The sequence below is a fragment of the Trichomonascus vanleenenianus genome (genome assembly GCF_965637985.1).
Source record: "Trichomonascus vanleenenianus strain CLIB 3782 genome assembly, contig: TRVA0_020S, whole genome shotgun sequence".
Taxonomy (NCBI): domain Eukaryota; kingdom Fungi; phylum Ascomycota; class Dipodascomycetes; order Dipodascales; family Trichomonascaceae; genus Blastobotrys; species Blastobotrys vanleenenianus.
In genome coordinates this window covers 1-23,164 of record NW_027481867.1, presented here as the reverse complement: position 1 = coordinate 23,164, position 23,164 = coordinate 1, and the positions used below count along the sequence as shown (strand labels likewise).

At 50.3% G+C, this 23,164-nt stretch overlaps 9 protein-coding genes and 1 non-coding gene across 10 annotated transcripts; 8 read left to right on the top strand and 2 right to left on the bottom strand.

The window, feature by feature from the left end:
- Nucleotides 1-788: 788 nt before the first annotated feature.
- TRVA0_020S00298 (uncharacterized protein) lies at nucleotides 789-1,688 on the top strand (the record flags this gene model as incomplete). Its single annotated transcript, XM_076684924.1, has 3 exons — nucleotides 789-964; nucleotides 1,011-1,096; nucleotides 1,150-1,688. The coding sequence occupies 3 exons, from the start codon at nucleotides 789-791 to the stop codon at nucleotides 1,686-1,688; spliced, it is 801 nt and encodes a 266-aa protein (XP_076540742.1).
- A 358-nt stretch (nucleotides 1,689-2,046) lies between these two features.
- Nucleotides 2,047-3,591, top strand: AVT2 (Avt2p; the record flags this gene model as incomplete). Its single annotated transcript, XM_076684923.1, has 1 exon — nucleotides 2,047-3,591. The coding sequence occupies one exon, from the start codon at nucleotides 2,047-2,049 to the stop codon at nucleotides 3,589-3,591; it is 1,545 nt and encodes a 514-aa protein (XP_076540741.1).
- Nucleotides 3,592-3,964: 373 nt separating this feature from the next.
- On the top strand, nucleotides 3,965-4,318 carry LSM8 (U4/U6-U5 snRNP complex subunit LSM8; the record flags this gene model as incomplete). The annotated part of the gene is made up of 2 exons (XM_076684922.1): nucleotides 3,965-3,992; nucleotides 4,053-4,318. The coding sequence occupies 2 exons, from the start codon at nucleotides 3,965-3,967 to the stop codon at nucleotides 4,316-4,318; spliced, it is 294 nt and encodes a 97-aa protein (XP_076540740.1).
- A 39-nt stretch (nucleotides 4,319-4,357) lies between these two features.
- Nucleotides 4,358-7,729, bottom strand: TOF1 (Tof1p; the record flags this gene model as incomplete). Its single annotated transcript, XM_076684921.1, has 2 exons — nucleotides 4,358-6,604; nucleotides 6,653-7,729. 2 exons carry the CDS (start codon nucleotides 7,727-7,729, stop codon nucleotides 4,358-4,360), a joined length of 3,324 nt encoding a protein of 1,107 aa, XP_076540739.1.
- Nucleotides 7,730-7,960: 231 nt separating this feature from the next.
- On the top strand, nucleotides 7,961-12,529 carry DNA2 (bifunctional ATP-dependent DNA helicase/ssDNA endodeoxyribonuclease DNA2; the record flags this gene model as incomplete). Its single annotated transcript, XM_076684920.1, has 2 exons — nucleotides 7,961-11,781; nucleotides 11,836-12,529. The coding sequence occupies 2 exons, from the start codon at nucleotides 7,961-7,963 to the stop codon at nucleotides 12,527-12,529; spliced, it is 4,515 nt and encodes a 1,504-aa protein (XP_076540738.1).
- A 102-nt stretch (nucleotides 12,530-12,631) lies between these two features.
- Nucleotides 12,632-13,349, top strand: MDE1 (methylthioribulose 1-phosphate dehydratase MDE1; the record flags this gene model as incomplete). The annotated part of the gene is made up of 2 exons (XM_076684919.1): nucleotides 12,632-12,802; nucleotides 12,849-13,349. 2 exons carry the CDS (start codon nucleotides 12,632-12,634, stop codon nucleotides 13,347-13,349), a joined length of 672 nt encoding a protein of 223 aa, XP_076540737.1.
- Nucleotides 13,350-13,519: 170 nt separating this feature from the next.
- On the bottom strand, nucleotides 13,520-15,718 carry TRVA0_020S00166 (RING-H2 finger protein; the record flags this gene model as incomplete). The annotated part of the gene is made up of 1 exon (XM_076684918.1): nucleotides 13,520-15,718. The coding sequence occupies one exon, from the start codon at nucleotides 15,716-15,718 to the stop codon at nucleotides 13,520-13,522; it is 2,199 nt and encodes a 732-aa protein (XP_076540736.1).
- A 1,189-nt stretch (nucleotides 15,719-16,907) lies between these two features.
- On the top strand, nucleotides 16,908-18,381 carry CMK1 (serine/threonine-protein kinase; the record flags this gene model as incomplete). Its single annotated transcript, XM_076684917.1, has 3 exons — nucleotides 16,908-16,955; nucleotides 17,002-17,066; nucleotides 17,127-18,381. The coding sequence occupies 3 exons, from the start codon at nucleotides 16,908-16,910 to the stop codon at nucleotides 18,379-18,381; spliced, it is 1,368 nt and encodes a 455-aa protein (XP_076540735.1).
- Nucleotides 18,382-19,295: 914 nt separating this feature from the next.
- TRVA0_020S00122 (Zn(II)2Cys6 transcription factor) lies at nucleotides 19,296-21,506 on the top strand (the record flags this gene model as incomplete). The annotated part of the gene is made up of 1 exon (XM_076684916.1): nucleotides 19,296-21,506. One exon carries the CDS (start codon nucleotides 19,296-19,298, stop codon nucleotides 21,504-21,506), a length of 2,211 nt encoding a protein of 736 aa, XP_076540734.1.
- Nucleotides 21,507-22,843: 1,337 nt separating this feature from the next.
- tRNA-Tyr(GTA) lies at nucleotides 22,844-22,943 on the top strand. Its single transcript has 2 exons — nucleotides 22,844-22,882; nucleotides 22,907-22,943. It is a non-coding gene; the product is annotated as a tRNA-Tyr (tRNA).
- The last annotated feature ends 221 nt before the right edge of the window (nucleotides 22,944-23,164 follow it).

Here is a 23,164-nt window from a genome sequence, read left to right as displayed (position 1 = left end):
GCGCTTAGAGGCCCCAGCAACACCCTCAACTGTACGAACAATCTCATCCAATTTGCGGCCAACCTCTTTATCCTCCAATGACTTTATCACTTCCCGAAGATGCTTGTTAGTTTTCGTAATGTTGCCCTTGATGACTGAACAACTTTCGGTGACTTTTGTGCTCTGTGCAATTAGAGCCTGGGAGAGCTTGTTCATCTTATTAAACGTGCGATTATGCGAACGTTCCATACTATCCACAACCTTCCTACACTCTTGAGCCACTATTTTTTCGACATCTTTCACAGTTATCTTTTCAATGGGACTGGTTTGGAGCGGTTGAATAGTTCTATACTCTCTTTGGACCTGCTGGGTAAATCTATTTAACAGAGGCTGTATGGTACCTTGCGTCGACTGTATTGATGGATTCAGCACGGAGGAAACAGTGGCAGGAACGGGATTAAACATTGTAAATATAATTGACGACAGTATTCAATTGCAGAGGATAGCATAATTACGAGTCAGCCTCATGTCTAATGTTGTAGCTTGTCATATGACATGACCAATGTCATCGCCTCTATAAATACCACCCACTTTACCCCAATTTCCCTCCAAATATGCTGCACACATACATGCCACCAAATTGTAAACTATGTCTGCTAATTGCCAATTCGGTTACCTAGATATACCGTAATCCAATGGCCAAGCACATATTGGCCTTCGTTTGGTTCCGTAGCGTGGGGATCGGGGCTTCCCCGGAGGTCATCACCATAGTATACCGGAAAATCGTAAACTTCTGTCGTGCCACAACCATGAATATCGTGCCGAAAAAGAGTTGGCTGCTTCCATCAGACACTCAGCTCGAAGTCGCCTTGGCGGAGAGCATTATTGCCAATGGAGAGACCGTCGTGATGCCCATGACACCTGTAACCCAGGATCTCCAGGCCAGACTCGGCGAGAAGTGCATTCTCGTCGGCCTAGACACGAAGTAAGGCTTGTGTTGCGGAATTGAGCAAAGACATTAACAGGGTTAGATCTAAGCGTTCATGTACAAGTGGAATTGCTACGGCCTTGACAATGTGCGAGCGTATAGACGTCGTAGTCAATACGACGGGCCAAAGTAAGTGTATTAGATTTCAGTATAGAGAGTGACACTAACGAAGAAAAAAATAGCTTATTGTGGGGCGATAGAAGACCTTGAAGAAGTGCATCTCGTAAAGCAATTCGACCAGACCTTCCACAGAGCTGTAAACCTCATGGAGGCCATAGTCCCCGTGTTCCGGCGACAGGACTCCGGGCACATCATCAACGTCACGGATATCCACGGGATCGTGGCCACACCTTCTCTAGGAGTTGTCAGCGCAGCCATGCACGCGCTGGAAAGCTACACGGAAAGCATCGCTTTGGAGCTAGTCAACACGAATATCAAGTTGACGGTCGTAGAGACGGCCCCTGAGGTTACCCTCCTGACAAACCCGCACTTCATTGCTGAAACATCGCAAAAGTACGCAAACTCTATGACCAGCGATGCGCTTGCCCTGCTCAGCAGCGGCAATGTATTTCCAGCTGAGGCGTTTGAACACGCTATTGTCGGCATCCAAGAAATCGCTGGGATCCAAAACCCGCCGGGCCGGCTTCTAGCAGGCCCAATTGCAGCCGAGCAGGTCAAGGACCGCCTTCAAATGGCCAGTGAAGAGCTCGACGACATTTAGGTCCTATTCTTGGGCCCCGTTAAACCTTCAGCTCTTATGATCTTCCTCGATACGACTTCTGGGCGTAATTTGTCGTCCGGAGTCTGCATTCTGGGTACCTGTTCCACCGTACCCCTCCGGCTGTATGCCGCCGCTCTACCACGCTTGTTTAAAGGGCCCCTCCCTCCCCCTGATGTCATATGCAGACCCTAGTACCGTACACCATACAGCCCAATCGTATATGCCAGATGTCTGCTTCTGCCAGACTATTCTAACGACAACAGTTTAAATCTTTTTCTTTCTTATTTCCGTCTGTTTGTGTTTTGTGCGTGTTTATGTGTACACTATATGCGGCCCTGTATGGATTTAGCGAACCAATATGTCACGCCCGTTTGATTATGATGAAGAAGAAGCAGAACATGGTCGACGTATAGAATGGGAGCAGAGCGAAGACAGCGGGCTCCTCGGCAGCTCTGGTTCCTCTAGGAAACAGTCGTCATCGGATGCAGATCTAACGACTCTGAGAGCCGAAGAGGGCGAAGATTTGGCCGGCTCGCGGAGGAGTAGTGCATCGAGCTTTGACAAGCATATCAGAGGGTCTGAGGACTTTGACATTGAAGAGGGCTTGCTAAATGACTATCGTGAGCCGGGAACAACCTCTCTGGGAGCTAATGAGAACCTCGAAGCGCTGGCGCGGCAGGAGGGAAAGAGCAGCCTCAAGATGGCCTTCATGAACATGGCCAACAGCATCATCGGCGCCGGCATTATTGGCCAGCCTTATGCAGTGCGACAATCGGGGTTGGTTGGTGGCATTTTACTGCTGCTAGGTCTCACGGCCGTTATTGACTGGACGATTCGTCTTCTGGTTGTCAATGCAAAGCTCTCGGGCACCGATACATTCCAGGCGACCGTGAGCAAGTGCTTTGGCAAGCCGGGGCTTATTACTATCTCAGTAGCTCAGGGCCTATTTGCACTGGGCGGTTCCATGGCGTTCTGTGTTATTATTGGCGACACGATCCCCCACGTTATCAACGCGATCTTCCCGTCACTGCACACGATCCCAGTGGTGGGTATTCTTGCCCAGCGCAATACTATTATCATTATTGTGACGCTCGGGATATCGTATCCCCTGGCGCTCAATCGTAACATTGCCAAGCTGGCAAAGGCAAGCGCCCTAGCACTGGTCAGTATGGTTATCATCGTGCTCACCGTAGTCATCCGAGGGCCCTCCGTAGACACCGACAAGGGCAAGTTCTCAGCATCGCTGCTTACTGTGAACTTTGGCGGCATCTTCCAAGGCATTAGCGTCATTTCATTTGCTTTTGTGTGCCACCACAACTCGCTGCTCATCTTCGACTCGCTCAAGACGCCGACTATGGACCGGTTCGCCAAAGTCACACACTGGAGTACCACTGTGTCGATGGTCATGTGCATGCTTATGGGCATCGGTGGCTTCCTCGTGTTCAAAGACGAGACCAAGGGAAACATTCTAAACAATTTCCCGGCATCGGACACTATGGCCAATATTGCGCGCTTCTGCTTTGGATTTAACATGCTGACGACCCTTCCGCTTGAGATATTTGTATGCCGGGAGGTCCTCTTGAATTACTTTTATCCAAACGCGGAGTACAGCGTCAAGAGACACTTCGTTTCCACTACAGCGCTAATTCTCATCTCCATGGTGGTCTCTCTGTTCACTTGTAACCTTGGGGCCATCCTTGAGCTCGTGGGTGCGTCTACGGCTTCGGTCATGGCATACGTGCTGCCACCAATGTGCTATCTCAAGCTCACTAAGAAGACCCTGCCCGAAAAGCTACCTTCCTACTGTTGTATTGTATTTGGCATCACGGTCATGATTCTCTCCTCTGCTCAAACCATTGTCAAGTTGATCCAGGGCGGAGACGAGAAGCATTGTTCGATTTAATTTTATCTCTTGTGCATAGATACATAAACGTGCTATTTATTTTTTGCCCTTTCGAAAATATCCAAGGTCATTTCTACCAAACACTAGCGCTCTACCTGGTAGCAATCACTTTGATGTGCTTATACTATTAGGCACAGTGGATGGACTCATGAAGATGGCTCAATTCATTTCGGCCACTTACCTGCTCAAACTTATTATTTGATTGGGCTAATTTTAATTTTATCATTGGGATCCTCTGACCGTAGAATACGATACCTATAGGACGATTACTTAATAATACGTGGTAAATGATGTGGTACCGGTAAGTGAAGTCGTTATGTCGCGATCGCGATGCGGATTGGGATTTTGCACTCTCCCGACTCTGTCAAGATAAATGTCCAGCCTAGCCGGGTTTGTCGAGAGTAAGTATTGCGCGAGTGCCATTAGACAATTTTGCTGAAGTAGTGCTAACCTTTGGAAAGAGCAAGTAGTGGTCATAACTACCGATGGTCGGATGCTTGTTGGCAAGCTGATGGGGTTTGACCAGACGACAAATTTGATCCTGGCAGAGACGCAGGAGCGAGTCATCACTCCAGATGAGCCCACGGAGACAATTGAGATGGGGCTCTATTTGATCCGAGGAGACACTGTTGCTGTCTGTGGTCTGGTGGATGAGGAACTGGAGAAGGATATAGAATGGACAAAAGTACGGGGATCGAGGCTTATCTCTACAAAACACACCACTTGATGCAAGCCTTTATATTATTCGTGATTATTTAATGCATATTTATTCGTCATCATCATCAATTACAATTCGCTTGGCTCGCTTGACTGGTTTAGCAGCCAGCTCGTCATCTCCAAGCGATCGCTTGTTTTCCTTATCAAGAGTGTCCGTATCTGAAGATTCGGCAGAAATTAGTTCACCGGCATCTTCTCCAGCGTCATTCTCGGATTCATCTCCTCCAGAGTCATTCATGGCATCATCTGAAGACAATGGCTCAGCAGATCGGCCTTCGACTTGTGTAGCACCCACATTGTGGGAAACTGGTTCACTGACTGTAAGCGATGAGGCTGCTACCCCCTTATTAGGCATGGCGTCTTCGCCATTGGCAAACTTTTCAGAGATAAACGTCCGTAGCCTCTCTTCACTCTCAAAGAAGGCCCTATCTCTTTCTTCGTCCGATTCGTCGTCAGAGTCGTGCACGAATGCCTCACTCTTGTACTTCTGCATACGAAGCTCATCTTTCGTAGGTCCTTTCGCCTTCCGACGCCTTTGTGGTTCTTCTTCATCCTTTGACTGTTTTTTCTTCTTTGGACGACTCTTCTTGGACTTTCTTTTAGAGGCCCTCGCCAATTGCCTAGCCATTAATTCATCCTGTATCTCATTACCGTTCTCGTCCCTTAGATCATCGTCACTCTCGGCAGAATCGTCCGAACCGGAATCGTCAATAAAACCGTCAAGCTGATAGCCGGAGCCCAAATCATCATCGTCTTCTTCTCCCTTTTGCCTAGAGCGAGCCTTTCGGGGTACCTTCTCCTGCGCCTTCTTTTGAATGAAGTCACTGGCAACTTTGCCTGGCTCATCAATTTGTACTGGTTCTTCAAGATACTTTTGAATGTAAGATAATGCTTCTTCAACATGGACAATGTCGCTCGTTCTCAGCAGCACCGCATGCTTTCTCTCCCCATCAGGAGTTTGGAAACCAACCAAACTTAACAAGAGTCTATATTTGCCGTTTTTGAACATGCTCTTCTCGTGATCCTCGCTATCATGCTTGAGCATGAAGTTGCTTGGCCCTTCGTCCTTCCATTTGGACACGACGTTAGTCAGTTGGTTGCTCAATGACTTCACGAGTTCCAAATTCTGATCGTCAATGAGGGCGGCAACAACATAACCTACTTTTTGGTCCAATGTGAGCTCCACGTCTTTGAACTCCCACTCAGCCGCCATCTTTATGGGCTTAGGCGCCTCTGCGTGGCCATGGTCAAAGTAGAATAAATGGTCGGGAATTTTTTCAAAGAGCAGCTCAACATAAAGCGACGGGGTATCACTCAATGCATTTCTCAGCTTGTTCACGTAGTACGACATAAATCGTTCCACGTCTTTCCGGCAGCTGAATGAATGAGGGATGCCCTCTCGGCTATCAGTGAGAGCCTGCAGCAAACGCATAAACTCAAGATTGTAAAAATGGCCTCGAGAGCCATTGACTGCGAAAAATCGATGGATAAATGCGATGCCACGCTTGATCTCTTCATTGGTCAGCTCTTTGTAGGTTTTCAGGTACGTCACGTAGGTCTTAATGGTGTGAACATTATAATATTTGTTCTGGAATCGAGCAAACTCAAACTTTCTTTCCGACGTGACTTGTCGCGACTCTTCCTCGGGGTTAATGTCATATTCTTCCTCATCTGCATTTTTATGAGCCTTGGTAGTTCGTCTGCGCCTCGACTTCACAAAAAGGGCTGTGTGCTCTTGAGAAAATCCTTGGAGCATCTTAATCGCCACATGAGTTAATTCCACGGTCAGCTTAAGGTAGGTGAAGGTGTGTCGGTATGCCTTCTTGGTCAGTTGGACCAACAAGTCCAAGTACGCCTCCTCGTAGAATAGACGCGATTTCATACTGTCGGCAATTTCTTGCTGCTCACTGCCAAAAGTCTCCCCGAGGGCTTTGACAATGTAGAGAATTTGCAAAAAGCAGCTCATGGCAGCATAAACCATTGGGTAATCTGGAGTCGGAGTATCAAAATAGTCCCTCAGTACTTTCAACACGACGACAAAGCTCTGCTGGTTTAATACCTCACCGACATATCCATAATCTTCCATTGACTTGTTTCTCTGAGCCTCGAGGAACCAGCCGACCAAATACAGGTAGTATCTCTTATGGATTTCCAAAAGCCGTTCCACATCTTGTTCGACCAGGGTACGTACTGCGAGAAAGAGAGGGTTAAATGCCGACTCGAGGAAGTCCGCGACATAACTCCTGAGCATTTCCTGATTCTCTGAGCTTAAAGATGTCGAACACGTCCATTCGTCCTAAATCGTTAGTTTGGCGCTTATCTCTGCAAAATTCGTTGCACTTACATCAATCTTCTTTTCCGTTCTTGAATGCCATTTTTTGTTCGCATCGAGCTTGTATAGCGACGAGGCATTATCGGAAAGTCCACTAGATCCCGACACTGCGTAGCGAACGTGCTCAGGAGTGATGAGAGAGACCATCGTCCCGAACCGGTGGTGTCTGGTTGGTGCTTTGCGCTGAATTGATTTGCGGATGTCTTTCTCCTTGGCTAGAAGGCTCTTAAGGTCACTTCCCCCCGCCACTGCCTGGGAATTCCCGTCCTTTCTTGACTTATCTGGAAACAATAATGAGGGTGGGATACCTTTGAGCATATGGAATACGCATTCCATAACAGCTGTATCCTGAATACGGAACGACTCTATCTCACCCGCCAGCATAAGGATAAATTCAAGTACTTTCTGGTCATTCAGTACGCTCAGTGTCGCATTGCGAGACACGTCCTCAGGGAACTCGCATCGAGCAGACGATGTTGGCTCAATGGCTAGAACGTTACGGAAAAAGTACACGACGAGTTTGAGAATACCGTCATCACGTGTAGATCTGTCCTTGGCCGCCGTCTTGAGAATTGGTACTGCCAAACGCACAATAGCCCGGAAAAAGACTTTTTTTGGGTGCGTCAGAAATGCTCGCTTATACTTAAACTGAGCCTGCTGGAGGTATGATACGTGCTTCAGCTGATTCTTGGTGGTGACATTGGCCTCAATTACTAGCGGCCATGTCAGAGGAACCAGCAGCTCCAAGCATGCTAGCGCGATACGGTCGTAGAACTTGCTCGACTTGCCCTTTTCACAGCCGAGCTCCCACTTCGTTAGAATCTCCGGAATCTCAACCGAGAGCAAACTGGTTTCGGAAATGGCCCTGGCCACATCCCATCGACCCATGCGTTCATCATAGGCCTTGATCCACGTTTTGAGGTCCCTCAGACAGGCCAGTGCGTCATCTCCAAGCTTGTATGGTCTCCCTGGGGCAGTCACATCGGGACCACCAAGGGACGAGACCAGGTTGGTAATGTACGCCTTGATCTCCGGGTCCACCGGCTGTTCCTCCTCAAAATAGTCCTCGATGGCCCTGTATCCGCTCATTTTACGCGTCGAAAGAGCTGAGTACGCGTGCGCTTCAATATGGGTCGCACTCCGTTAAAAGGTTTGGGTTTAAAAACGCGTCCCGTAAGGGGGCACGCGTAAATTGATCGTCGCGCAGCACCGCGTCAGCCACGCGCAAGGAATCGAACAAACTCAAAAATTGTTAAACCTTGGATTCAGCCGAGCTGTGTTCTTCAAACTGGTAGTGACAGAAACTTGGCGGATATCTAAATGACAGGTAAGTGTTTTATTTCGATTTGGATATCTGAGGCTAACTGGTTTAGCATGCGAAAATACGACTTTGGGCTGATACCGACCCAGGCCAAGCCCGAAAGTTCGAAGCAGGCTAGTCCCGAAAAGACGCCAGTGCGGAAGACTTCTCCGACAAAGAAAGATTGGAGCGAAGGAGCATTACCGTCTAGTGAGGATGGCATAAGCTGGGAGAGGTCGCCGCCGCCTTCACAGTTCAAGTGCGACTTTGAAGTCGTTAGAGAAGTTCCGCTGACAAAGATTGTCCTGGATACCACGGATCCATCTGATTATATCAAGAACAAGTACATTTCCAAGAAGGCGGTGACTCCTGCTGCCTCGTTGGGACGAAGCAGTGATGATGGTAAAGGTTCGCTGAAGAATCGGCTAGCCATGAGGCGACGACTCCTGCGGGACGGTTGTAGGAGTTATACTGCCCCTGTCCCGCCTACTACGTTTGGAAGGAGCAATAATGGCAGTCCGACGAGGAAGACCCAAATTTCAAGCTCACCTCCCCTGGACCCTGGCGAGTCAAGCGGTGAGGAAGAAATCGAATTGGGGAGTCTTGAGATATCTAAAAAGGCCTCCGATCCGCCAAAAACTCCTCAGACCAACCAAGAGAGACGGGCTTCTAGCAGCCTCCGCCGGTCTGGCAGCTTCTCCAATGCAACTGTAGATACCCCCATTAGAGGCATGCTGAGGAAAGTCGGCGCCACGCCTGCTAGAAAGGCTGTATCATGGTCGTATGCAAGCCAGAAGGTTCCGGAACTCGAACTGAGTGCATCAGACTTTTCAGATGATTCTGAGACTGATAATGGGGATAGCCCAAAGGATGAGCTTGAGAACGTGAAAGTTGAAGTAAAGGCTGGTACCAATGCTGAATTGATGGACTTATCGTCTGACTCCCTTGACGAAGATTCGCTCGAAGATTTACAAAGGATCCACGAATGCGGGTATCAGGAGTTAATTGCGCAAAAAAGTACCGAACCGCCGAAATCAGATCAACAACCCGCATTGTCACGCGAGATAGCTAGTGCTACTACTACCACGCCTCGTAAATCGGCGACGAAATCTACAGCCACTAATAGATCGCCAATCCACGTGTCGGAATTTAAGAACGAAAAGAGCGTTACTGCATCAAGGTACTGGTATGATGAGGAGTGCGATAGAGATACTCCCGAAAGCATATTACGAAATCCAAATCTTTTTCGGGCAGTGGTCATCTCATGCGAGCAAGAACAGTATACTCATTCGAACCCCAATTTCCCACCCAAAAACCAGCTTTCATTGCTAGTAAAGGATGCTAATGATGCCGAAAAGCGAGTATACTTACGAGACGATTGGCTTACCGTCATTCCTAAAATTGGCGACATTGTCCACATTATCGGTAATATCGCTACGAACCCGATTGTATGCGATAACACGCAGAATCTATTTGTAATTCACCCGGACTACCTTATTACCTGCACTAACATCGCAGATTCTTTTTACTGCGACCGCAAGGTTGTGCTTAACAGTCGCATCAGGTCTGCGATTTCGGAACCTGCATCAAAGCCGATGATCTATGGAAGCATTTTGCATCTTGTCTTTCAGCAATGCATAGCAGACGATAATTTCAAGCGGCAGTTTATTATTGACGCAATGAAGAAGCTTATTGATGACGATTACTTTGAGAGCCTTATAATCATCAATGTTTCAACACAAGAAGCATTTGACGAGCTCCAGCTTCAGATACCCAAAATCATGCAGTTCAAGGCCAAGTACCTGCGAGAAGTTCCAGTGAAGGTCTCCAAAGTCTCCAACAACACTGGCGCATTGGAGCTTGCATGTATTAGCAAGGTAATCGACATGGAGGAGGATATGATATCCCCTCTCTATGGCCTTAAAGGTGCTGTTGATGTTACCGTTCAAGTAAAGCAGGAAAATGGGGATACATTTCTGGCGCCATTGGAGATCAAGACGGGATCTACTGATCAGAGGATCTCGCACCGGACGCAGACACTGCTATATACCCTATTGCTATCTGACAAGTACGATGTCAAAATCAACTTTGGGCTCTTGCACTATATAAAGAGCAACGAATTGATCAAGCTCAAGGTCGAGCCGAATTACATTAGCGGCATTCTAGCAAAGCGCAATGCCCTTGCGGTGCATATTAAGACCAAGGATGGCCTGCCTGTTGTGCTTCAGGAGACCCGCAAGTGCGAATCGTGCGGCCGTCTCGGTGAGTGTATGGCCCTGCACCGGTTCATGGAGGTGGACGACCCCGAGAAAAACGAGGACACGAGACCCGGTGGGTCTGCACATGAATTGTTCCTCTCCCAGACTGACCATTTAACTGAAAAGCACGTACAATTCTACCGCCATTGGAATGACCTCATGAACAAAGAGGACCAGGACGCTGCACGATTCAGGAAGGAGATTTGGACTCTGACCAGTTCGGATCGCGAACTGCTCGGAAGGTGTTTTGGGAGACTCCAGTTCAAGCAGAACTTGGAAAGCGTCGGCACTTCCATGAATCAAATGTACAATTATGTGCTGACTCGAACGACAGAGAATGATAGCCAGTCGTTTTTAGAGTCTCAATTGGTAGTTGGTGACCATATCATTGTCTCTCATGAGAGCGGAAATATCGGAATAGCCAACGGGTTTCTGCGGCGGATCACTGAGAAGGAGATTGAAATTGAGGTCAATCGCCAGCTATTGTTTAATAAGCTTAAGCTGCCAGGGTTCCACGAATACACGAACCAAGTCTTCCAAAGTGCATTGCCGCGGGAGATTCCAGAAGGCCTGAAGTTTGGCAGCGCCGATGCTCTGTTTAGAATTGACTTTGATCCTTTTTCGCGGTCGATGGCGCTTTCCCGGGGCAACCTCTTAGAGCTATTCCGCAAGGGTGGGGATTCCAGACGTCGCAAGCTCATAGTGGATTCTGAGCCGCCGCAGTTTGCAGAGTTGAATGACGAGCAATCGACTGCTTTGGCTGAACTAGAGAGGAAAAACGTTCATAATCCCGATCAACTTAACGCTATTAAGATGGCCATGAAGACGCTGGATTATTCGCTCATCCTCGGTATGCCAGGCACTGGCAAGACAACGACTATTGCGTCTATGATCGAGTTGCTGGTGGCTCAGAACAAGACAGTGTTGCTGGCATCTTTTACCCACTCTGCGGTGGACAATATTCTGTTAAAGATTCGTGACAAGGGATTTGATATTTGTCGTATTGCGTCATCTCCTTATCGAGTTCATCCCCTCTGTCGGGACCTAATTCCTAATCTTGATCAGAGGGATGATGCTAAAAGCGAGAAAATTATCGATGATTTGTATTTTACGCCTCCGGTGGTAGCGACTACAGCATTATCGATTGGCCACTGGCTGTTCTCTAAGCGAAACAAGTTTGATTACTGTATCGTTGACGAAGCGTCCCAGTCGACTCTTCCTGTGTGCCTAGGACCAATCCAGTTTGCTGATAAGTTTGTACTGGTTGGCGATCATCACCAGCTGCAACCGGTCGTCGTGAATCCCGAAGCCGCGGCCGCTGGGTTCAAGGTCAGTCTTTTTGAATTGCTCTCCAATGCGCATCCCGAAGCCTCGGTGAACTTAACGTACCAATACCGTATGTGCAAGGATATCATGTATTTGTCCAATGCGCTAGTGTACGATGGCAAGCTCAAATGTGGAACTTCTCAAACTGGTGAGCAGGTTATGTCTGTGCCATTGAAACAGAGGTTGCCTGAGTATAAGCGGCATGAAACCGGCGAAGGGTTTGAAACCAATTGGCTCGAGGACATATTGGAGGAAGAGTAAGTTATAGTACTTGGGATTATTTTGGAATGACTGCTAACAACGTGGTATAGTCGGAAGGTATTGTTCCTTAACACCGATTTAATGGAGGCCCAGGAGACGCTATACGGCCAGCGAACCGTCAACGAGCCTGAGGTCGAGATTGTACGTCAAATCGTGGAAGCATATTGCCAGTGCGGCTTGAACGAGTCGTCTATTGGACTTATTACTGCTTATAGAGCCCAGCTCAAGCTCCTCAAGAAGGCTACTGATGTACGCTCCGGCATCGAGGCGTTTACCGTGGATCAATTCCAAGGTCGTGACAAGGACTGTATTATTATCTCTACGGTGCGATCTAACGACCAGCGGAACATTGGCGATCTGCTAAACGACTGGAGACGGCTTAATGTCACGTTCACGCGGGCCCGCAGCAAGCTAATTCTTGTGGGGTCCCAATCTACGCTTCAAACAGACAAATCCTGGGGCGAGTTCTTCAAAATCGTGCAGGCCAAAGGATGGGTCTACAATCTGCCGAAGCGGTGCCTGGAAATGTACGATATGCGGACGACTGATCTGAGTAGCCAACCTACCACCGCCAACGTTTTATTATCGCAGTCGGCAAAACGGCCTTATGTCTCCGACCAGACCAATGTGAAAAAGACGAAGCAGGCGCGTTACACAGTAACTTCAGAGCTTCTCGAGAAGAAAATGCCCGTTTTTTCGGCAACGGTGAAAGAGCTCCGGCATGACGAAACCTCTGGGAGTTGATCTCATCATTATGCATGATGAGCCGGAAAGAGACGCGCAGATCAGGACCGAACCACCACAATTTTTCACTTCACGATAGAACTGGATAGAACTCGGGCAAAGATGAGCGCTGAAGAGCTAATCAAGTCGCACGATCCTAACCACCCTGCGAACGTTATTTGCGAGCTGTGTAAGCTCTTTTATGACTGGAACTGGGTCACCGGTACCGGTGGTGGAATGAGCATTCGGGACGGCGACTTGGTCTACTTGGCTCCTTCGGGCGTCCATAAAGAGGTAAGTCATTTTTTTTTCTGTTTGGCTGATTCTAACTATGGAGTAGCGTATGAAGCCAGAAAACATGTTCGTCATGAGCCTTAGCACTGGGAAGTACCTACGAACTCCGGACGTGTACAAGCCATCGGCATGCACACCACTGTTCCTTGCAGCCTTCACGAAGCGAGGTGCCGGTGCCTGCATTCACACTCATTCCCAGGCCGCTGTATTGGTCAGTCTCATGTTTGAAAAGGAGTTCCGAATCTCGCACATTGAGCAGATCAAGGCTATTCCAAAGGTCACGGAGCCCGGGAACCTAGATAACTTTGACACATTGGTCATTCCTATCATTGAGAACACTCCTCATGAAGATGAGCTCGCGCCGTACCTTGAGAAGACTTTGGAGGAGTATCCACAGACGAGTGCAGTTATTGTGCGACGGCATGGTATTTTTGTGTGGGGCAAGGACGTGTGGAAGACCAAGATCCTCAATGAGGCGATTGACTACTTGCTCGAGCTCGCAGTCAAAATGAAGCAGGCTGGAATTGACCCCAACACTGGTCTATAGAAGTATTTATTGTAACTATTAGCATTAATCCTATCCTGGATGGCTATGCATCTACCATTAATCCTTCCGTATGACTACCAATTGTACGTTAGTATTATCATGGATAGCTACACTAATCTTGGGAGACCACGGCGGATACCAGTAATCAAGAGTTAAATAAATTAAATATGCTAGCTACAGTCCGTGGTTTTAGGAGCCTCAGGATTCTGTGCCTTTTTGACGCCCTCGCCACGGCAAAGCGGACACGAGTTCCTGCCCGTCGTGAGCCACTGGTCGATGCACTCCTGGTGGAACAGGTGTCCGCAGAGCTTGAGCCGACGGACCTCCTCGCCAGTCTCGTAGCTGCTCAGACACACAAGACATCGCTCGTCGGGACGCAGCTCGACCTCTGGATCGCCGATTTTGTAGAGGCCGCCGGAAATGCTGACCTCCTCCTTGGTGGCCACCGGCGGCTTGGCCTGGCCAAGCACGCGCTCGAGGACAAGCATGTCCTCGTATGTCGGGTTGTCCGTGAAAAGCGACGGAGCAAGCAGAATGGGGTGGTCTTCGGGATAGGACCCGCCAATTACATAAATGATCCACGACTGTCTTCGTGGCGTGTGCTGCTCAGAAGTCGACTCTCTATCGCCTTCGTTCTCGTCTGTTGGCGGCTGTACCTGTGACGAAGACGGCTCATCGCTGCTACTTGTAGAGCCACCGTCTTCTGCACTCTGTGGTGTCGCTCTATCCGGTCTAAAGATGCTATCGAACAAGTTTTGGCTCTGCATTCGCGTCTGGTGGGCGCGTCTCAGCCGATTGAGCAAAGAGTCCTCATCATTGTTTGTCGAGTTGTTGTTGCTATTGTTCGTCGAGCGATTGTTCTGGGCCGCGCTGTTTTCTGCGGTCTCTTCACCGTTTGTCGCCGAGCTGGTCGCATTATTGTTCATTCTAATAGATCTAGAAGACATTGCGTCAAAGAAGGAAAGTCCGCTTGGATCCTGTACAATACCGTTTCCCCCTCCTCCTGCTCCTGCCGCCGCTGTCTCCTCGCCAGCCTCTTCCTCGTTGCCATCTACAGCCCGCACGCCGACAATGAGCACCGGAACGAGGCCAGGGCCCTCTCCAGCGGTCGGCTGCGAAGGTGGGAACCTGAACATACGGAAAAAGTTGCTCGACCGGCGGGGCTCCCCATCGGCGGCGTCCTGGTTGTTCTGTCGGTTTACGGAATTCGCCAGTTCCGACACCAGGAGCCCGTTATGTAGTCCATTGATAAACCCACTAAAGCTGTTGTCCTGGTCCGGCGATTCTGTTGCACTACGGCCAATTCCCACGCCGCGCCGGTCGCGGTCCCCCATAATCGAGCTCGCGGTTACAGAAGCGGCAATTGCCAACAGCCGCGAAAGCATGGCTGCCTGGTACTCAAAGGACCCCTCACTCGGGCCGGTACTACTGGTACCGCCGCCTCCAGGGCGGTCTCGGTCACGTGGTCTCAGCAAGAGCGGATCAAGCGGAGGCATGGAGGACGAGGCCGATGAAGAGCCTCTGGGGTATGATCTGAACGAGTCTATGGGTGGTCTAGAGAAAAGCGATGGTCTTCGCTCCGATCGCTGGGTCAAGCTCGATAGCGGAGGCAGCGGGTCGTTCGAAAAGAGTCTATCAAACAGCTGGAAAGGCCGCGATCCACGCGATCCTTGGGGCTGCTGGCTGCTACTACTGTGCTGCTGGAACTGGTCTAGCGACGAGTCCGCTGATGACAGAGACGAAAGGGACGAGTTTGCCTGGTTGAACATCTCCGAAAGAGGCCGCAGCCGCGATGCCGCCGACGACGACGGCTCCCGCGACTCGGCCCTGCTGTCCTCCGCGGAGCGGCTACTGGCATCCCTCAGATCGTCCCTCGAGTTACTACTATTCGTATCGGTGTCGTGGGTATCGATATTGACCGCAGTGGCTGAAGGAGGCTCCGAGCTGGGCGACAGGGAATGCACAACGTTGGACCCAAACTGGCCCAGGCGCCTCAGCGCCGAGCTCCGGTGGCGCCGCTTCCGCAGGTTCTGCACCGTCTCGTCACTAGAGCTTGTTCGTCGCCGCCGCCTCGACCCGCTGCCCGACACGTCCGCCTCACGAGCCGTACTTAGGCCCGTGGAGTCGCCGTCGTCCCGGGGAGTCCGCCGCAGACGGGCCAGCACGCTTCGTCCGCTGCTGGGGCGTGACGACGACGCGCTTTCGCCGCCGCTCACCACGCTCGAAGCGTCAACAAAGGACTCCTCCTCGCTCTCACTGTCCCGTCTCATAGCGGGTCCGGTGGTGTTGTTAGGGTTACTCCCATGCGCAGGGTTTGCGCTTCTATTGTTATCCTGAGCCCGGGCAGGGTTTGACGCCGCCTGGCCCATGGTTAAAAAATCGCCGTTTATAATTAACGCCCCGTGGTTCCCTTGAAAATTAAAATGGAACCCCTCGGGATGGCGGTGCGGTGATTAGTCAAGGATCAGGAGGCTCCTCAACACACAGACACACACAAAAATGGGCTTCCACCGGTTTCTGCGGCGATAGGGAGGCGGTTGTGATTTGTCACACAACCTGGTGGGTGCCCCTGCTAACTTGTACTGAATTATCTCGACCTTGTGATGCACCCTTGCCTTGATCACTGTTTGGATCCACCATTGCTAAGTCCGACTGAAGCCTTAAATCACTGGTTACCAAACAGCACGTGTTATGAGTGCAATGTCGGACGCCGGGTCATGTCCAGGGAAGGGGGTACCTGAGCCGCACCACCGAGCCGCATGCAGGGTCCGGTGCCTTTGTGTACCCTCAATCCCCCTGATTCGCGCCGCGCAGAGTCACTCTGGTGTACTGGGGGGGACCAGTCCCCCCAGACCCCCTGAGGCTCCGCTTTGCGGAGGGTCTGTAGCCTCAATTTATAGTCTGCTGAGGGGGTCTGGGGGCTGGCCCCCAGCTACGGGAGCTCGAGGGCTGGCCCTCGAATACTCCTTGCTAGTAGTTACCTGGGGGGACTGGACCCCCCCCCCCCCTGGGGCTCCGCTTCGCGGAGGTTAGTGGGTATCAATAGACGTGGGAACCACCCGCAAAGCGGAGCTAAGGAATCTCGAAGGCTGACCCCCTCGAATATAAATAGAGCATCAGTAGACAGGGCTACCAATTAAGAGAGCCGTTGTTACAGCGCTGCAAATCTCCCAACAGCGCCACCAATATTTTGTTACAAGCTAGTTGCAGCTTGCAGCAGCGTAACAAATTTGTTACAGCCTTACTCACCAGCTAGACTTGCTCTTCAAGCAGCGAGAGATACAATTAGGGTTGTAGTAGTACATGGGGGGACCAGTCCCCCCAAACCCCCCTGGGGCTCTGCTTCGCGGAGGATAATATCATTAACTAGGTACCCTCCGCGCAGCGGAGCTACGGGAGCTCGAGGGCTGGCCCTCGAAATAATTGGTGTAGCACCGTAGTGGCGATGAGCTCAAGTGGTTAAGTTAAGTTATGGGGTATTGGGAGAAGACAACGGACATCACACAAGATTCGAGACGCAACCAACACACGAAGAACGACAATCGAGAGAGACTATAGATGAACGATAAGACGAGTTCTGAGCCAATTCCTTGCAAGTATAAAGTCGTAAGTGGATAGGGAGTTTCGGAGTAAGGCTAATTTTGTGGTACAGGGCCGTCAGCTGGGCCAAGGGACCTACTCCGTGGTGAAGGAGGCGGTACACATTGAGACGGGAAAGTACGTCTTATCTGGCTTGTAGCAGGATTGTGGCGATGAATTGAGAGCTAATAAAGGAAGGTTCTATGCGGCGAAGATTATTTCCAAGCAGCTCATGTCCGGGAGGGAGCATATGGTGCGTAACGAGATTATAGTGCTGCGGCGCGTCTCGCAGGGCCACCGTAACGTGCTGACGCTTGTGGACTACTTTGAGACGAAGAACAGCTTGTACCTTATTACGGACTTGGCCAAAGGTGGCGAGCTGTTTGACCGGATATACAACAAGGGCAATTACCTGGAGAGGGACGCCGCATGCATCGTCAAGGCGGTGACTTCGGGGGTTGCGTATCTTCACCGGCATGGTATCGTGCATCGCGACCTCAAGCCGGAGAACCTGCTGTTCCGCACGTCGGACGAAGACTCTGACCTGCTCATTGCCGACTTTGGGCTCTCTCGCATCATCGACGAGGAAAAGTTCCGCATGCTGACGACGACGTGCGGTACGCCGTCATACATGGCGCCCGAGATCTTCCAGAAGACAGGCCACCACAAGCCAGTGGATGTGTGGGCCATTGGTGTCATTACGTACTTTCTGCTGTGCGGGTACACGCCGTTTGATCGAGATAGTTCCGCCGAGGAGATGCAGGCCATTCTCGACGCGGACTACGAGTTCGAGCCTGAACAGTACTGGTCGCACGCGTCGGACAACGCCAAGGACTTTATTCGCAAGTGTCTGCGCACCGACCCGGGCGAGCGCATGACTGCTCAGCAAGCGTTGGAGCACGAGTTTTTGGCGCAGGTCGAGGATGAGCGAATTGACAACACTTGTAGTTCTAGCAGTAGCATCACTTCGCTCGAGTTGGGTACGACGGCTCCCGTGTTTGATTCGCACATAGACGAGGAGAAGCGCAAAGGAACCATTTCAATTGTGTCTGAGCCGGCTCAGGTGGGTCCGTCCAGTTCAATTGCGTCGGAGCAGATGGGCCCGTCGGCGTGGGACGACGCCAACCGCGAGATTGCGTCTATTAAGAATACGGGAAAGACAATGGAGGGCGCGTTCAGCATGAGCCCGCAAAATACGAGGCTCGTGGCTCGCGAAACGAAGGGCGGCTTTGTAGGAGTTATTAACCCTGATCTCGCCAACACTGCCGAGACTACTAACACTACGGACACTACGAACACTTCCAGCACTGTCAACACTACGAGCTCTACTACGACTAGCTCAGTCGAGACTAACAAGAGTATTACCGAAAAAACAAGGCTGACCGGCGGGGCCAGTGAAAAGCCATCAACCCGGACCGTCCAGTTCGCCGATGAGACCTCTATCAGCAAATAGTGGGCCCTTAAATGCGCCCTTAAATGCCTCAAGGTTGTCAACACGTACGTCTTATACCAAGTCTGTTGGAGTGCAAGAGACTGGTTGAAAAACGATTGGAAAGGCACGTTCTGGACCCCCGCCGGGGACCGCGTCAGCCTTGGCCTCGCCATTTTTATTTTTTTAATTTAAGGCATCAGGGCCGCACTGGTACCAACCCGCCTGGAGTCGTCTCGGAAGGCGTTCTTACGGGCTTTTTCCTCGTGAAGGAGATTGCATGAATACCGCGCTTGTCATATGAAAAGTCCGTACCATACGTATGTACCTGCACTCAGAGGAGCATGCCTACATGACAATAGTATCCAACCAAAGAAAACAGGCCGTCAAAAACCGCGCAAAGCATCCATCTCGGGGGAAAACTGTCAAATCGGTCGATATGCTGGTAATCGGCAATCCCGATTTACGAAACACACACGCCGAACACGTTAGCCCTCTACGCTGCTCCATTCACTTACCACGATATATGAGCGCTTGCCCACTGCAATACATCTATTATATACAAGGCTCCGGGTGTAGTACGGATAACTGGCTTTAGGGCGGAAGGTTGAGGGCGGAAAGGCTGATGGGCGGGAAAGCCCCCCATCGGCAGCAACCACTTGATGTGCCTTGTCAGACATGATATTCCCAAACCTAGCATTTGGCTCCCGACATCCGGGCGTATACGACTGCTAATCGGTACGCATACCCTCTTCTCGCCAAGCACCTTTTACACCGCATATCTGCCCATCAGGGAAATATTAAACCGAGGGGGAACGCAATTTTCTGTACTTCCCATCTTCCTCTCCCCCCTTCCGTTCCAAGTAGCAGCACTTTTTAGTATACCCCCTCAAAAGTAGCAGCGGCTGGGTAGCGAGGAGAAAAATTGATTCGCGGTAATGGAGGCCAACGGAGCGGTTGCAGACTCGCAGGTCCGCAAGTCTCGCGCGTGCCGGGCATGCGAGAACTGCCGGAAGCGAAAGGTCAAGTGCTCTGGCGGGGATACGTGTAGCGAGTGCCGTAGGTTCAACGTGCCCTGTGTCTACCGTCAGCACTACCGAGCAAAGAAAGGGTTCTCTATCAAGATCCTACAGTCACCTGATTTCTCCAAGAAACCGCGTAAGTCGTCTGTAGGCAAGGTTACCAAGCAGCAGCGCAGTGGTGGTGCGGCGGCCCAGCCGCCGTCGTCGCTGAATAACGCCGCGCCGCCAGCCGTGTCAGCCAATATTAATGGCCTCCTGGCCTGTGAGGGCGCGGGGACGCAATTCAGCAGCGACAGTGAGCATAAAGTGGAGCCTGAGGAGCTGGCAGAGGCCCAACCCGTGTCGTCGTTCAACTTCCACGGGCCGTCTTTTCTCAGCAAGTTGCACCTCTACTGTAAGAGCCTCGACCGTTTCGTAGACGGATGCGACATTGAAATCTCGCCGCGCGCCCAGGCGCTCTTTGAAGAGATCAAGCAGTCGCCACGGTTCGTGCCCCAGCTCCTTCAGCCGCATCAGCTGGCGCAGGTCCGCGATAGACACCTCACCGAGGAGCAGATGCTCCAGTGCCTGTGCGACTACTTCAGCTCGTACCATATCATGCTGCCCATGCTCGATCCCGACACGTGGATCCGCCGCGCCAAGTCGCTGTGGCGGTCGCGCGACTATGGCACGGCGCTCAAGCTGTCCAACACGGAACTGGCGATTATATATCTCATCATTGCGCTCGGTTCTTTGGGCAGCTTCGCCAATAGCTTTGCCGGCATCGAGGACACCCTCTGGGCCGAAGAGTACTCGCGCAAGGCGCAGGAGCTGCTGCCGAACCCGTTTATAGACGTTTCCGTGGCCACTGCCCAGGTCCTCGTGCTCATGACCGTCTACTCTGCCGGCCAGGGCCACGGAGAGCGTGTGTACTACTACACAGGCCATGCCGTGCGCATTTGCTTGGCCCGTAAGCTCCACACCTGCCTCGCTGAGGGCCTTCCGGCTCTGGGAATGATTTTGGACGTGGACGACGCTTCGAGCACAACGTCGTCGAGCAAGCCGGGGTCCACCATAGACGACGATGAGCGCGAGCTGTTGGAGCTCTACGAGAAGCATCGCACGTGGGTCTGCTGTTACACGCTGGAGCAGTTCTGGAGCTACTGCATGAACCTCCCCAGCTCACTGAATCCCAAGATCGAGCTGCCACAGCCTTATGCCCCGGCGTTCACCAACTCGAGCATGTACAATATGGGCGTTGAACACATTAAGCTCCGCCTGTGGTATACCCGGCTTGCGGCCGAGTCCATTGCGCCCCTCGATGGCCCAGAAATCACTGAAACGGTTCGCCAGGACATATTGGGCACCTATCATAAGGTGAGAGCCATTTCTCACGAGGTGGACCAATGCATGAACAAGGCTAAAGACGCCTACCTTAACCAGGACGATATATCCGGGTTCAGTCTCTCTGAGTCGCAAATTAAGGAATGGTACTGGCTCAGGTTGTTTTACTGGAACCTCAAGCTCGTCCTCTACAGGCCTTTTTTCCTCCTAAACATGTACCTGGACTTTGAAAACTCGGACACTTCGAACATCCCGCCTGCCATCACGGAGGCCCTTTACTACTCCTCCAAGAAGTGCCTCGAGGCGGCAATGGCCATCCCGCCCATTGTGTTTGTCATTGACGAGCGTTTGGAACGATGCCAGATCAACTGGTTCTCCAGCTCCTACCTCGAGGCTTCGTGCCCCGTGTTGTTCCTCTATCTCGTGTGCAGGTCGCCCTCCGTGCACGATGCGAACGAGATCGAGCCGGTGCGGAAGATGCTCCACCGGGTGTTGGCCCATCTCAACGGCGAGAAAATTGGTGGCAACAAGATTGTCTCTGGCAGCACGCTCGATAGCCTACATGCGCTCATGGAGTGCGACCTGACGCTGTACCGAACAATGGCTCACAACCGGTGCACTTTTACGAGAATTTTCTTCAACCCAAACATGCCGCTTGTTCATGAGCGCAAAGGCGATGCGCTTCTGGATGTCATGGAAATGATAAATGACTACCGAATGACCTATCAACCCGGTGGTGCGCTTACAATGGAGCTCGTTGAGGGCTACTGGCTGAGATCGTTGGACCTGGTTGGGTTCAGATAATGTCTATGATGTGATGATGACGATGCGATGAATTTCATAATCCTTTTACTGTAATTCTATGTGTTATATTATGTTAGAGTCTTTGGTTATTCGCAAACTCAGAATGCTTGGCAGCGAGAATATGTCCACTGATAGTTCGTGCTATCTTGTACAGTAATCTGACAAGACTCTGCAATAAGTCATGTCCGAAATTCAACTTGCATCGAATACGGTATTCGCTTAAGATTTCATTGTACGATGGCATTGAAACGATAAAACCTTAAAGTATGGTCCTTTCCTGTACTTCCTGAGCATTACTGGAACTTGCTTCTTCATGGTTATTCTTCGTGGCTATTCTTCATGATCATCCTTCACATGTAGATAGGCTAGCAAATACTTCGCGCCAATCTTTTACCTATACTCCTGGTGGCATTGTCGGTCAATTTTTTTTATCTCATCAGTTATTATCAGTATGAACTTGCCATAATGGGCACACCGATACAAACTCATATCAGTTGAACTTGGTCATGCTCACCTCAGCGTTTAATATTTCACGCATCGGTAAACAAACTCGTAATTCGTGACAGACATTTATTTAGGTACAAGCCAATGGAGCATGCCCTAGTCTCAGTTGTTTTGTGATTATGGTGCACTATATCAATTTCAGGATCTCTTGATTTTTTTTTGTATTATCAGAATCTATTATACTCATAATAATACGTTACTATCATTACAACTTTTTATATAATACCCTGAGATGAGCTGATGTCAACTGACTTTTGTGACTGGTGCATTATGGTGCGCAACGTTGACAATAGCCCTTCGAAAAGTATCGCTGACACTATCAGCATCGCATGGTATCACTCAAGTAACCTTGAGACTGACCGTTCCTTATGACTTTCGCGTCATTTTTTTGTTAGGCTCCTTGATATGAAACTAGCATTTTTCTGGAAACTGCTCAAATCCTGGCTACGCTAGCAACAATCTCTGAACAAAAATAAAGCATTCGGTCATGTTTACAAACCAACAGCACTTACAGAATCTAAAAATGTAGATATATTTATTTACTCCCATCTGTACAGGGCTAAATTACAAAGGAAATAGACTCTCTATACAAACGTGGTCGTCCATAAAGCAAAGAATTTTCTTCGTTTTGGAATTCTGCCTTATGTTGTCAAGATATTCAAAATATAAACACATAGTTATATATTTTACAATCCTATATTGTTGTTAATACAATTATTAGTGCAAAATAACAGACTTTTCGAACCGCACGAGCCGCATGAGCCGCACCAATTGCGGCGGAAAAATTTCCGTCTTTTATATTCCTTGAGAAAAAATTTTTCAACAATTGAACACTCCCGGTGGCCCAGTTGGCTAAGGCGCGAGACTGTAATGGTTATCGATTACGATAAAATTGTAATCTTGAGATCGGGTGTTCGACTCACTCCCGGGAGATTCTCTCGAGGGGCCTACAAGCCTCTTAGTTATAATTTTTTGCGCGCGCGCTCTTTGAGCCGCACGGCTCGATCGAGCATGCATGCATGAGGCTTACACGGTTGGAAAAATTAGTATGGCGAAAATCGATTTTTTGATTTTTGGCCTAATTTTGTATGGGGAATCCGTTGGGAACTCTGCCCCCGCCCAAAATTTTTTTCGAAGCCCATCAAAGATTTGGC